Source organism: Patagioenas fasciata, chromosome 3, assembly GCF_037038585.1.
Source record: "Patagioenas fasciata isolate bPatFas1 chromosome 3, bPatFas1.hap1, whole genome shotgun sequence".
NCBI lineage: Eukaryota > Metazoa > Chordata > Aves > Columbiformes > Columbidae > Patagioenas > Patagioenas fasciata.
Genome location: NC_092522.1, coordinates 87,001,317 through 87,013,598, shown reverse-complemented (window position 1 = coordinate 87,013,598; position 12,282 = coordinate 87,001,317). Strand labels below are relative to the sequence as shown.

The following is a 12,282-nucleotide window of genomic DNA, read 5'->3' as shown; positions in this document are numbered from 1 at the left end:
AGAGTTGTTTAAGACTTTTTTCTTACTAGCTGCAGGCCCTTGAAACAGAGGATCACAGGTCTGAATTTCAAAGGAAAGAAAAAACCCAACACTTTTCCCACAAGCAAAAGCTTTACACAGCCAAAAATGTAGCCTCAGCCTCCCGACAGTCTGACAAAAATCCAAACCACTTAATCAAAAAAGCATTTTTGCCTAAAACTGAGAACTGTACTGGCAAAGTTTGAACAGACTTTTTTTTTTTTTTCCTTCAAATCTACTCTTTTTACCTTGAAACAGTACCACAGACTGCATCCCCACCGATTCTGGGGCCATAAAGTAAGAGGTATACGCACAGAGTAAGGAATTTGGTCCTATCACAATTCAAAGCAAGCAAACTTCAAGTAAGGTATTATGAACTGTTCGATGAATTAGATCCCACACCTCTTTATTAGCACTTTTCAGGTCCACTTCTGGCTCAATCCTTTTATTTGGATGGTCTCCTTTATATTTTACTACCTCAACAAAGCCACTTCAGCCCTGGCCTCGGGAAGTACATCGGACACCACAGGAGCAGAAGGAAGCACTGAGAACACACCACATATGCCAAATCTGTCTGCACTTCTTTCAGTAACTCTGTAAACTTTCATTTCTCTGAAGTGTTGTTCTGAAATGATAAGCAGCTGCTGGAGGGAATGCTGTGGAGCACATGCCTTACCAAACCCAAATATGTATTCAACTAAATGTAGCTGCTTCAACAACAAAACAAAGGCGCTTGTTTTTTGGGGACCTGAAAACCCTAAGCTCCCAACTGCCAAGACTGATTAGCTCACTGTGGAAGAAATCAAGTCTTGCTAGGTACCTGCTTGCCTGTTCTTTGGGATAAATGCGATGCCCAAAAGCTACAATAATAGCAGAAAAAGTTTTTACATCTTGCTATAAGTATAAAGTTTGTGGTTTTGGTTTTTTTTTTTTTTTTAATGTTAAGAGTTTGTTTTTGAAGCCAGGTCTGCAACAACTCTGTCACTTAAGCAAAAATTCCTAATTAAGCATCCTCAAAGTGCCCCAGTCTCCTAGTGAGGGACTAGAAGTCTGCAGTAATTCACATACTCTTTCTGACCTGCTCCACGCCTCCAAGTCTACTTTCCTCTTGGATGTGGAAGTCTCAGAAGCTGTTCTTGATGGCAGCAAACAGGACATCACGGGAAGAACGGGTAGAGGACACAGAGTAGAGCCCATCGGTCACCCAGGACCAATTGGCCAGTTAAGGCAGTGAGTGGCTTCATCCTATTCCATTCATCTCAAGAAATGCTGCAACTAGTTAGAAAATCCCCTCAATGCCTCTTGTGCTCTTAAAAGATACAGAGGGAAGAACATGAGACTGAAATGCTGGCTGAGGAGAGATAAGCTGGAAGCTCTGGTTTCAGACACATGGGCTGCTCTGGGACCAGCAGCTATGCCAGCTGTGGGTCAGTCTGTTCACCTCCATGTGAGGTAATGTGAACCAGAGCATTTAGAGAGAGGTAAACAGAGCCGAGTGGTTCACACAAGGTGATTTAATCATTACTGACCTGATGCACAGACCTGTGCTGTAATTCCCATCTGATGCATCAGCTTCCACCCCAGCATTTGCAGAGAGGTGATGACAGGACTTTATTTGTTCACAAGAGACCTCAAAAATCTACTGCTGAAGGTTTTATGTTACCATTATTTAACTTCAGAGCTGATATCTCTCAGTTCCAGCTGTTCAGTGACACCTTGTTTACACATTGGCTTTACTGAAAGTGCTAGTACTGCGATTCTCTGCTGTTCTCAGCCCAGCTACAGGTATTTTAACTGTGGACCCTTCTTTGGCTAGTGGCAGTTCCTGGGTCACAGCAAGAAGTTCCCAGAGCCACTTAAATTGTGAATTAACCTTCTCTTCTTCAGAGCCTTCTAAAGCCACTGTCACTGGCTCTTAGGTCATCCAAAAGATGCATCATGCAAACATAAAGCAAAACAAAACAAATTCCCCAAATACAATACAAAAGTTAAAAAAAGGTTTCAGCTATTTCTGTGTGGGGGATACAGAGAGCTACACTTAATCTGCTACACTTAACATCTGCTCTTATGAGGTCACTTTAAGCAAAGTGAAGGACATAACATTTATTATCCAATCTGATCTATGTTATCTTAGGATCTTCAATTTTACTCAACTATGTCTGTACTGAGCACCAAACTTCTTGAAGGGTGTCTAAAGCTCATCCCGCTCTAAGGACATTTGCCTTACAGATATGAAACAATGTGGAGTCACACACATCACTGAGCAGTTTGTTGCTGAACACACATGCCAAATTTTTCAGTTTATTTTAATCTGGCTTCAAAACAACTGCCAGTGGGTCTCATAGTATCTTTCTCCAGTAAATTAAAACATGCTTATTAGAGATATGCCTGATCCTTTATTTTCATTTAAGTATTTAAGCAACCACCCAAGCCTCCTCTCAAGCTGTTTCAGAGAAATTAAATCTCATTTTTAAAACAAAACAATCCTGGGCTAGACAGAGCTGTAGTTTGACCAAGTACAGCTGCTCCTACTTACTTATTTTGTTAAAGTGAATAAAGTGTGCAAGGACACAGCTTTCACTAGTGTCAGACTGTGCTAACTAGGTGTTTGCTGGTGGTCTCGCATCAAAGCAAAACAGATGAAAAGTCAGTGCTGCACAGGAGTCCTGGAATAAACCAGCCATTTCTCCCTTCAAAGCTTGTGTCATGCATGTAACAGAAAGAGTGTCTGCTCATTCCTCTAAAAAATCCCAACAGTGTGCTCGTAAAATTCACAAAGAGCATCTCATTCCCAAACTCTAGTACAATTCAATTGCCTTCTGCTCACCTAAAACCTGTATTTCACTTTCAAATTGAACTGTACTTTCCAGCCTTAATGTTTGTTGACTGCTGCAATGCATCATTTGAATACATGCCATATTCCACCCCATAACATGCTCAATTTCACTGGTAGCTGAGAAAAACAGCCGGTCTGACATTATCCACTGGGGAAATCTTGTCAGAAAGTGCTGAACAGAGATAAAACCTTATCTTCTTTGGGTCTTAGGAACGCTAATAAAGCAAAGTTTGGTACTGGGATCAGAAAGTACCTTACAGGTTGTGGTCTCTGATGTGGTGAAGCTGAGGGGTGTCTTATCTGGGCCCTATCTGTCTGCTTATTCAAACAGCAAATGCTCAGCCTGTATTTCAGGACTCTTAAAAGAGTGGATACTTAGCTTTCTGGCAATAAAGAAATTCAAAGCTTTTTTAGAGGGAGAAAAAGCAAAGACAAACAAGGGTGAAGAGGTGAGGAGAGGAAGAGATCTTACAGACTTCAGGGTCAGAGCGCTCACAGAGTTAAGGAATGAAACACAGTCATGGCTCAGACACTTCATTTTCATTCATATCCAGATGTGTAATTAAATACAGCAAAAAAAACCCAACATTAAACAAACAAAACACACCCCCTGTTACACACGCTTATTGCTTCTGCTCGCACCCTTAGCATACTCTACCTCTAGGACTTAATCTTCAGGATACCTTTTACATTTTAGATAATGTTTGCCATATTTGAGTGAGAAGGTTTCCCCACTGCAAATTGCCTTTTCAATAGCGAGCGCAATCAGAGTCAATCAGCCCGATTTAGCACCAGCAGCAGGCACGAGTCTAACAAAGGCAATGAAATTGAGTCCACTTATTGCAGTGGTGAATTTCATCCTGTGCATTCATCTCCATATCCCCTTCAACAGTACATTTTTATATGCTTACTCAAATAAAGATAAATAGTATAACTACCACCAAAGGAAGGGTAAAGGAATTACTGTAAGATTTTCTCCCCTTAACATGCATGTATGCATGGCTTTTGGTGTGCTTTTTTAAACCCAGCTCTCCCGACAACACAACAGAGGTTTATGTCACTTTTCTCAATTGGAAAGGATCAGAGAGGTGCTATCGATAGTGAGACAGCCCTCATTAGAATATAATGGAAGTTACACCCCATGGAATGAAAAGTTTGTGGCTTGTTTCCTCATCATACTTGAGGCATGAAAAATCAGGCAGTGCCAGAAGCTTTTGAAGTGAGACATGGATAGAATTTCGTATCACATCTTAATGGTCTCATTTCTGCTTTATTGTTTACCTGCTAGAAACAAAATATTTCATTTGTACCTTGGACCGTGCTATGTAAACAATGCACATGAACCAGTGTGCATTCCTGTCTCATGGTTTCTTCTGAATTAGTACCATATCATGTAAGACCTCAAAAAGTACCTGTTCAGTTTTACTCTCACTAGAGATTTGCAGCCTCCAGTCATCCTTCTGTGAGGTCAGTGCTGGCACTGCGAATCAGCATGAAAAATAACACATTCCCCAGGAGGAATTTAGGAAACCAAAGACCCAACTTCCACCCATACGGACTCACTGATGCGGCACTGCTGAGGTGAGGCTGAAGCGTAAATGAGTTAGAAGCCTGACTTTATTTGAAACTTGATGGATAAAACCTCTTGCCACTATAAAAAGCTCTGTGGATGAAGGGGGTGGTGGCTTTCAGGAAGGCTTTCAGGTCACTGCCACCTCCTGAGACAAAGCAGAATTAATTCTGGCCAGTGCTGTGTGGAACACCAATGGCTGGTACAGTCTTGTAAAAGAAAACCACACTAATGCTTCTTGTTCTCTAAGAACTAACCTTAGCCACTCCTAATACTCTCTGGGGTGCCAAAGAAAAAGGGTCTTTTGTTGCTCCCTACTGCGTAATAACATCTCTCCAGCTGGGAAACAAACTTCCAAGCAGACATTTTCTTCTTGCCCTCTTGCTCCTCTTTCCCACATTTATCACCTCTTTCACTCCAAGTGCCTGTGCAGAGCACTCCCAGCTCAGTCACCGCATTCCTTAAAGACACTATATTTATACATGTACACACTACACAGAAAGCAAAGAGACAAAGTAAGAGAATAACATTTATTTCTAGGGAGATAAAAAGGAATATTAATTGCCTTTAGCCAGCAGGGTATGTAATAGTTGACCTCCTGCATCCTGGCTCTCATTTTCCCCTGAATGCAATCATCTTTTGTTGGCTAATTCCCAGCATTTTTCCCCCAGGCTGGCGGGTTGGCATGGATGGTTAGCAGCTGCCAGTATTTCTCCTCCCTGTCAGCTACGAGCTCTACTAATGTTAGATGCCTGGCTCAGTCTCACCCAGGGTGCCGCATGCCTTTGCCTTCCAACGTAACACAGCTTTTGCCAGTCCTGAACCTGAATCGAGCTCCTGTCCTGCCTTTCTCCTTGCAAAGATTAACCGGTGAGGGAGTTAACCCACGTCAACCGAAGAAGCAGATGACAGATTTCACAGGGCTAGACCTCATGGGGAAATGGCAGGTTTTGCAGCAGCCGCTGAGGAGCAGTAAAGCAGTAAGAACACGGAGAAATTCAGCCTGTGGTGTGTGCTAACATCTGCTTTGAACATCATTCTCTCAATAGCAAAGAGCTGTGCGGATAAGCAAACAAAAAAGCTCCTCAAGTACATCCCACCCCATCTTGCTAAAAGAGATGCTGCTTCCCTTTGCCCCTTGGAAGACTTAGAAGTCCCAGACAACTCAGTCTAATCATTTTGCTTTAAGAAGGCAACATTTCCAGCAGACAGTTCACTGCACTAAAAAAAATCACCAGTAACCACTCATTGAAATAGATTCAAGAAATTCAAGGGTTACAGGTATAACTAACCAGCCTACTTGAGAAGCAAGTTGGTTTTTAACAGAAAGGATGGTATCAGACCAGTGCTAGAGAAAGTTAGGTCTGCTGCTCCTGAAGACCTGCACTTAATGTCACCAGAGAGAAAGGCATTTGGTACTCTCAGGGTTATTTTTAATGTATGCTCCAAAGTAAAAAAAATCCAAGCAAGGTTGGGAATCTTGTTTGTAAGCTGTAGGACTCTCACGCAACTGAAGGGTTTTACTTGTTGTTGCTGTTTCTGTTTTGTTTTGTTTTGGTTTTTTTCACTATTTAACTGCAGCTTCAGCTTTCAGAAAACCAGGTGAATGAGGTGTTTGCACAGACGCTGCTCCTCTGCCCAGCGCACGGCTTTCAGCTTGCCCGTACAGACTCGCTGTGCACTTCTATTAGCAAAGCCACGCAGGTGAATAATAGTGAATAAAAAAGCCTATTCAACAAAGCACTGGCTCCTTCTCAAGGAAAGTAGAGTACCACTACAGCATGAATGACTCAATCATCTACTTGAGAGCTATTACTTGCCGCGATGAAGCAATGTTAATTGGATAATGGCCTGCTGCCAGCTAATATTGGCATGACCTACAATACCCCTGGCTGACAGCCGTGTCTCTCTCTATCACACCTTTTTTTGTAATCTGGATGGGAAGTGGAAACCATTTAAAAAGCCTCATAAGTGCCATTTAACTTCTTATCATGAATTAAAAGCTTAATTAAGTGCCTTGTTAAAGGAAGGAAGACCAGTTTTCATGATTAAATAAAACAAAACAACAGTTACGGGTATGGAGTGAATGACTACCTTATAGCTTTAAACTCAGTTCTTGGAAAATATTAATTTTGGGTTGCATTTAACAGCAGCTGCTATAGGAGAACTGCACAATTGCTAAAAAATACCCCGGGTGAAAAGCAGGCAAGGTTCTTGTTTCCCAAAACCTGCAAAGTAAGAAAAAAATGTAGAAGAGCTAATAGGGTCCTTTTTTTATTAGCTGCAGGCAGCTGACACACTCCATTCCTCTAACTCTGCTCTGAGGGCTGATAGTTCACAAACCATGGCGACATATGAGCCCTTGTTATTAGATGGCTGTTTTTCCAAGTGCTTATCTACACACTAAATTACGTTGCTTTAACAAAAGGGGTAGTACAAAATCAAATTACCGAGGTTAGCACAAAAGGGTTTATGGAAACTCTTCAATCAGTGCAGAATTAGCTCCATACTGACTTAGTTTAAGTTGATTAGGAAAAGGTTTGAACTGAGGCACATTAAGTCATGCTTGAACTGACCTGAAATGCCTAACACAAGGTTTTGCACTGGTTGAAAACCCTGTGAATTCAGCTAGTCCCAATTCTGTGTGTGCACAGTGTCTCCCTACTGAAATGACTGGCATGTCATAAAGACTGCTCTCACTTGTAATTGGATATAAACAAGAAATAATATAAAAACATCTGTTCACTGTTTAGCTAGACAACAGTTAACAATGTCTGGATGCCAGATTAACAAACAAACCTCAACATGCTACGACAGAAAAAAAAGTCTGCAATTCAGACTTTAGAGGCAGATCGACTGCTTTGAATAATCAAAAATAAGTTATTTTGTTTTGCTGTTAAGCTCCCTCATACCAACATTACATGAGTGTAAAAGCTTTATATATAAAGCTTTATCCAGCTCCAACATCAAACCTTTGAGAAATAATACTAATAATGTCCTTTCTCCACAGTTGTATACTTTTAGCAGTTTTCAAACCATGCCAGAATTCAAAACTCAATGCTTGCATGTTTTACTTAAAAATATCTTTGTTAATTTAGAAGTGATCATCACCTTTTGGAACTTCCTGAACTGTGAAGACGATATTTAAAAATTAATTTCAATCTCTGTTTTTCTATAACAACGACATGCCAACATAAACTGTCTCTAAGCCTGAAAAAAGTATTGGCTCAGGACATTAATTTCAACGTTTGTTTGAAGTTTTTCTACTGGAGGTATAATGCCCTACACGACAGATTAAGTCAATTTTCACAAGATACCTTTAGAAATAACTCATGGGATGCCAGAGCTCTGCAGAAAATAGCCTTGGGAAGAGCTTGTGAACTGGATAAGATCCTGCTAACCTCCTCTAATGCAATATAACTAAGATGGTTTTTCCCTTGCTCCATCAGCTTTTAGAAATGAACAGGAGCATTTCAGTTCTTTTCATGGGGAGCTCCAACACAGTTTCTTGTTGGAGGCGCTTCCTGTGTCTACACACACGCACCTACCAAAGTGCACAGGCACTCTGAAGCAGAGCAATGCAGAGATGTGCACCTTAACCAGGCAAAACCCAAGAGATAACAAACTGCATCAGGCAGATCTCTGGCCCAAGCGTCTAACACTTGTGAGGAAATTATCTAACTGATCACCTCACATATTCAAATAAAGTAGTCACTGAGCAAATTAGATTACATGGAGTTACCAGCAATTAACTTTCAGGTGGAAAATATCAGTACAAGTAGGCTTTGGTAACTGAAGGTATCTTTTTTAACAGACCAAAAGAGTTCTTTTCCAGGATGATAAAGTTAAAGGCCTGGCCTGCTGCAACTACACTGGTAGTTTTAGGCGGATCATGACAATTTCAGAGTACTGGAAAAAACCTTAAGAACTAGATTCACTCCTTCTGCAAATCCAGTGTAACCCTAAGTCACTAAAACTTTTTGATCCCTCACTGAGATTTATCCTAAAATGTAAAACCTCAATACTTCATTTATCTGCTTAAATAAAAATAACTTGTGGCCGGACTGGAGGTTTTTTTTTTTACATAGTATCTCATGTAAACACATAGAAAGACAAACCTCTGTGTTTTAAATCTTCAGTGTCATACAAACTTAGGACTGTGTCACCAAGTGCAGACACAGGATGATCCCTTCACCACCCTGCTCCTCCCACTGGTCTGTGGCTCAGCACCTCACCGCTGCTGTGATCAGAAATCTGCTCATTTCCAGTCTACTTTTACTAAAAGCCAGTTGAAAACAATCAATGCTTTCGCCAACACTGTCTTTTAGTAATAAAGAGAAACTCCCCTCCTCATTTGTTTAATCTCCTCTGCCTACACGGAGCTGTAGCATCTCGTAGTTGTCATGCCAGCAGGACAAACCTTCCATGGTCTTTTCTTCTTCTCCTTCAAACCAGGGTCCTTCTGAACATCTCGGTCACTCTTGTATATATTTATTTGAATTTCAATTGTTTTTCTTAATCTAACTGGATCTGAATCACACATGGAGGTCTCACCAAGGCTTTGTAGAAGAGCACTGATACTTTCCTGCCTCTTTGTACCTGTGCACGGCTGGGCATGTTTTGTCACCTCTCTGCTCCCACCCTTGCTTTGCGGTGTGAAAACTATGTTAGGTCGAGAGAGGTTCTCCTAGGTCAAGAGAGGTTCTCCTGCCTGTCTACTCTGCCCTGATGAGACCCCATCTGGAATATTGTGTCCAGTTCTGGGCCACTCAGTTCAAGAAGGACAGGAAACTGCTGGAGAGAGTTCAGTGCAGGGCAACAAAGATGATGAAGGGAGTGGAGCATCTCCCTTATGAGAAGAGGCTGAGGGAGCTGGGTCTCTTTAGCTTGGAAAACTGGAGATGGAGGGGTGACCTTATTAATGTTTACAAATATATAAAGGGTGAGTGTCATGAGGATGGAGCCAGGCTCTTCTCAGTGACAACCAACGGTAGGACAAGTGGTAGTGGGTTCAAATTGGAACACAAGAGGTTCCACTTAAATTTGAGAAGAAACTTTTTCTCAATGAGGGTAACAGAACACTGGAACAGGCTGCCCAGGGAGGTTGTGGAGTCTCCTACTCTGGAGACATTCAAAATCCGCCTGGACACCTTCCTGTGTAACCTTATCTGGGTGTTCCTGCTCTGGCGGGGGGATTGGACTAGATGATCTCTAATCTCTAACATTCTGTGATTCTGTGATTATATGACAATGACTGAGACTCAATTATTCCACTGGAAATTATCAGTGGACACTGCCGAACCATAGTGTGCATCCTAGCGCATCCTCTGCGATATCTCTGAACTCCTATGCAAAATGTCTGGGTTGAAATTTCTTCATGAGTAATATTCAGTGTCAAGACTCATGAAGTCACACCCAGTGACCTACTTCTAATGCTCTCCAACTTGTGCCATGACAACATCATGATGCCACTGAACTCTCTGGAGAGCTAAACCAGAGGGGAAAAACGGTGTGTGACACTTCACGACCTGTCGCCATTTAAAAACACACCGTGCTTCTTCATGGGCATTCAGCAAATGATGGTGAAAACCCCTCAGTATGCCAAAGTACCTTCCCACTGAGTGACCTCAGTCCCACGCCCTGGGGACATGGCTGTCCCTTTTGTGTTACCAGTCCCAGCCAGAGATGCTGGGCAGGCAGTACCAAGGCGGCAGGTGACAGCAGCCCTGGCCAGCAGGCACATGTCTCCCCTCCATGGGCAGCAAGGCCACCAGCATGCCCTGCGGTAGCTGTGCTGTCATGGTTGTACAGCTGTGAGGAAATTACAGTGGGGGTGGAAGCCAGCCAGTGAGATTTTGTGGTAAAATAAAGTAAACTTTCCAGTGATGTAGGTATTTCTACGTCCCTTGGCTTCCTGCTGTGGGAGCCATGCCGTGTGAGAAAAACCCTGCTTTTTGACAGACTGCGTTCATGGTTTCTTGGTGGAAAACACACAGCCTGAAGCAGTTAGATCCCAAATTCATCGTGAGGGGAGGTGAGAGGAAGCAAGGCCGAATGAGGTGCAGGAGAGGGAAAAGAGGAGGACAAGGATATGAGCTGCCATACAGAGGTGGACAGCAGTGCGACTCCCAACAACATGATGCTCCAAATGATTTTTCAACAATAACCTGCTGTCTAGCAGCCATAACATCCCTTTCAAATTTTCTGTCTGGAAGAGCAGAAGAATATCAGCGTCCTGATAATGCCCTGAACAAAGCTACAGTAATTAAGAGTTTGGGTACAACTCCTTTGGCAGCGGTGAGGAAGCCGAGTTGAAGCACCTTACAGCTTTGCCACTTTGCTGGTGGGGAAGAGTGGTATGAACATGTCCGACCTTCAGTGATTCGCAGCCCACCCAAACACCAAAACTACATGCTGGAGTAGGAACCAACACCCATGCCACGATCCCCTTGACCACCTTAGCAGACCACGAAGGTCTGTCTCACTGTGTGGGACAGAGGGGGCCTGTGTTTGTGGTGGCGGCACGGCGACATACTGTACCTCTTCCGGCAGGCTGACCACCAGGTCATTTTCCGTCTGCCCTACCAAGGCCTGCAAGAAGTACTCGCTGCAGGCAGCCAGCACAGCCCGGTGGGCGCGGAACTCCTTCCCCTCCACGATCAGCGTCACGTCACAGAGAATGTCCTGCTTCCGCTGGTCATTTAAGCAGAGGAGAATATTGGTACAGTGCACCGTTGACTCATACACATACATGGGGGAGTCAGTCTTCTCATCCACAGACATGCCGTTCACACCCTGCAGAAGAGAAGGGAGACAAGAAAACACAAACAAGGCAGTGAGGAGCAATGCAGCCACCAGGCGAATGCGGTGCAGTGTGATGCTGCCCAATTTCTGGATACCCTGGGACCGTGGCCAAGCAGCCCATTAATTCTTAAATCAAGCAAGTTGCTCAGGAAAGGTACGGGGAAGAGCACTCATTGCCATCATATTTCACCCCATGGTGCTTTGACTACCTAACCCCTCCTTGGCTTCCCCCCTCAAAACCAAAGTAGAATTTAGATGGACTGCTAAGTGCTTTCCTTCAACCACCTACTACACATCTATGATTTTCAATTTAGTAGAGGCAATAACAAGAGGACACGGGAAATTTTAGAAGATTTCAGCAAAAAAAAAGCAAGAGTGACTGTCAGGTCTTCTAATAGTGAAAAAGGGTTTTGTGTTTGCTTCTGTTATTTTCAGATTAAGGGAAATAACCCTCAAAACCCCAGCTTGTTCTCCAGTTGACAACCAGCGCTGTGTGTTTAGACTGAAGGCCTTGGCTCAAGTGAAAGGCAAGGTGGAACTGTACCCAACAAAGACAAGCCACTAATTACGGTGACCTCATCTCTCAATCAGAATTAGAGCTATTTTAAGCCTTACAGGGGGGAGAAAGACCTTTAGTGGCTTAGAAGAAATCCATTTGCAGGCATGGCAAAAGCAACACACCTTCACCAGCAGTCTAGTGTGATTTACAGAAAAGAGCAGTTTCTGAATTCAAGATCCATGAAAATCCAGCAACCCGTGTGGAGGTCCAGGCCCAGGTGGAGGGCAGCACGTGGGTGCTGGGGCCACTCCTGCCTGAAGATAAGTCTCCCCCTCCTGACAGCAGAGCAGAGGCTGGAAGGATTCAAGAGACTCATCACAACCACCTCAGCGATGATGCCTGCTGTTCTGCAATTTCTGCAACCAGCATTGCCTTTAAACACGGTGATCGGACTGGTGGTGGTGGTGGTGGGTCAGCTTCCTCCATCACCAACACTGCATAACCCCCCTTTGCACTTGGGCACATTGAAGTCATTCTTCGCTTACCCAAAACCTC

The 12,282-nt window shown here is 43.3% G+C and overlaps 1 protein-coding gene across 5 annotated transcripts in view; it reads right to left on the bottom strand.

Annotated features, from left to right (window-relative positions):
• The window catches only part of BACH2 (BTB domain and CNC homolog 2), a 192,508-nt gene that overhangs the window by 38,916 nt on the left and 141,310 nt on the right, over positions 1–12,282 (bottom strand). For all 5 annotated transcript variants that reach the window (XM_065835248.2, XM_071806754.1, XM_071806753.1 and 2 more), the window contains one exon: positions 10,965–11,219. In XM_065835248.2, the coding sequence (XP_065691320.1) occupies positions 10,965–11,207 (243 nt within the window). In that variant the 5' untranslated portion in view covers positions 11,208–11,219. The remainder of the gene's footprint in view (positions 1–10,964; positions 11,220–12,282) is intronic.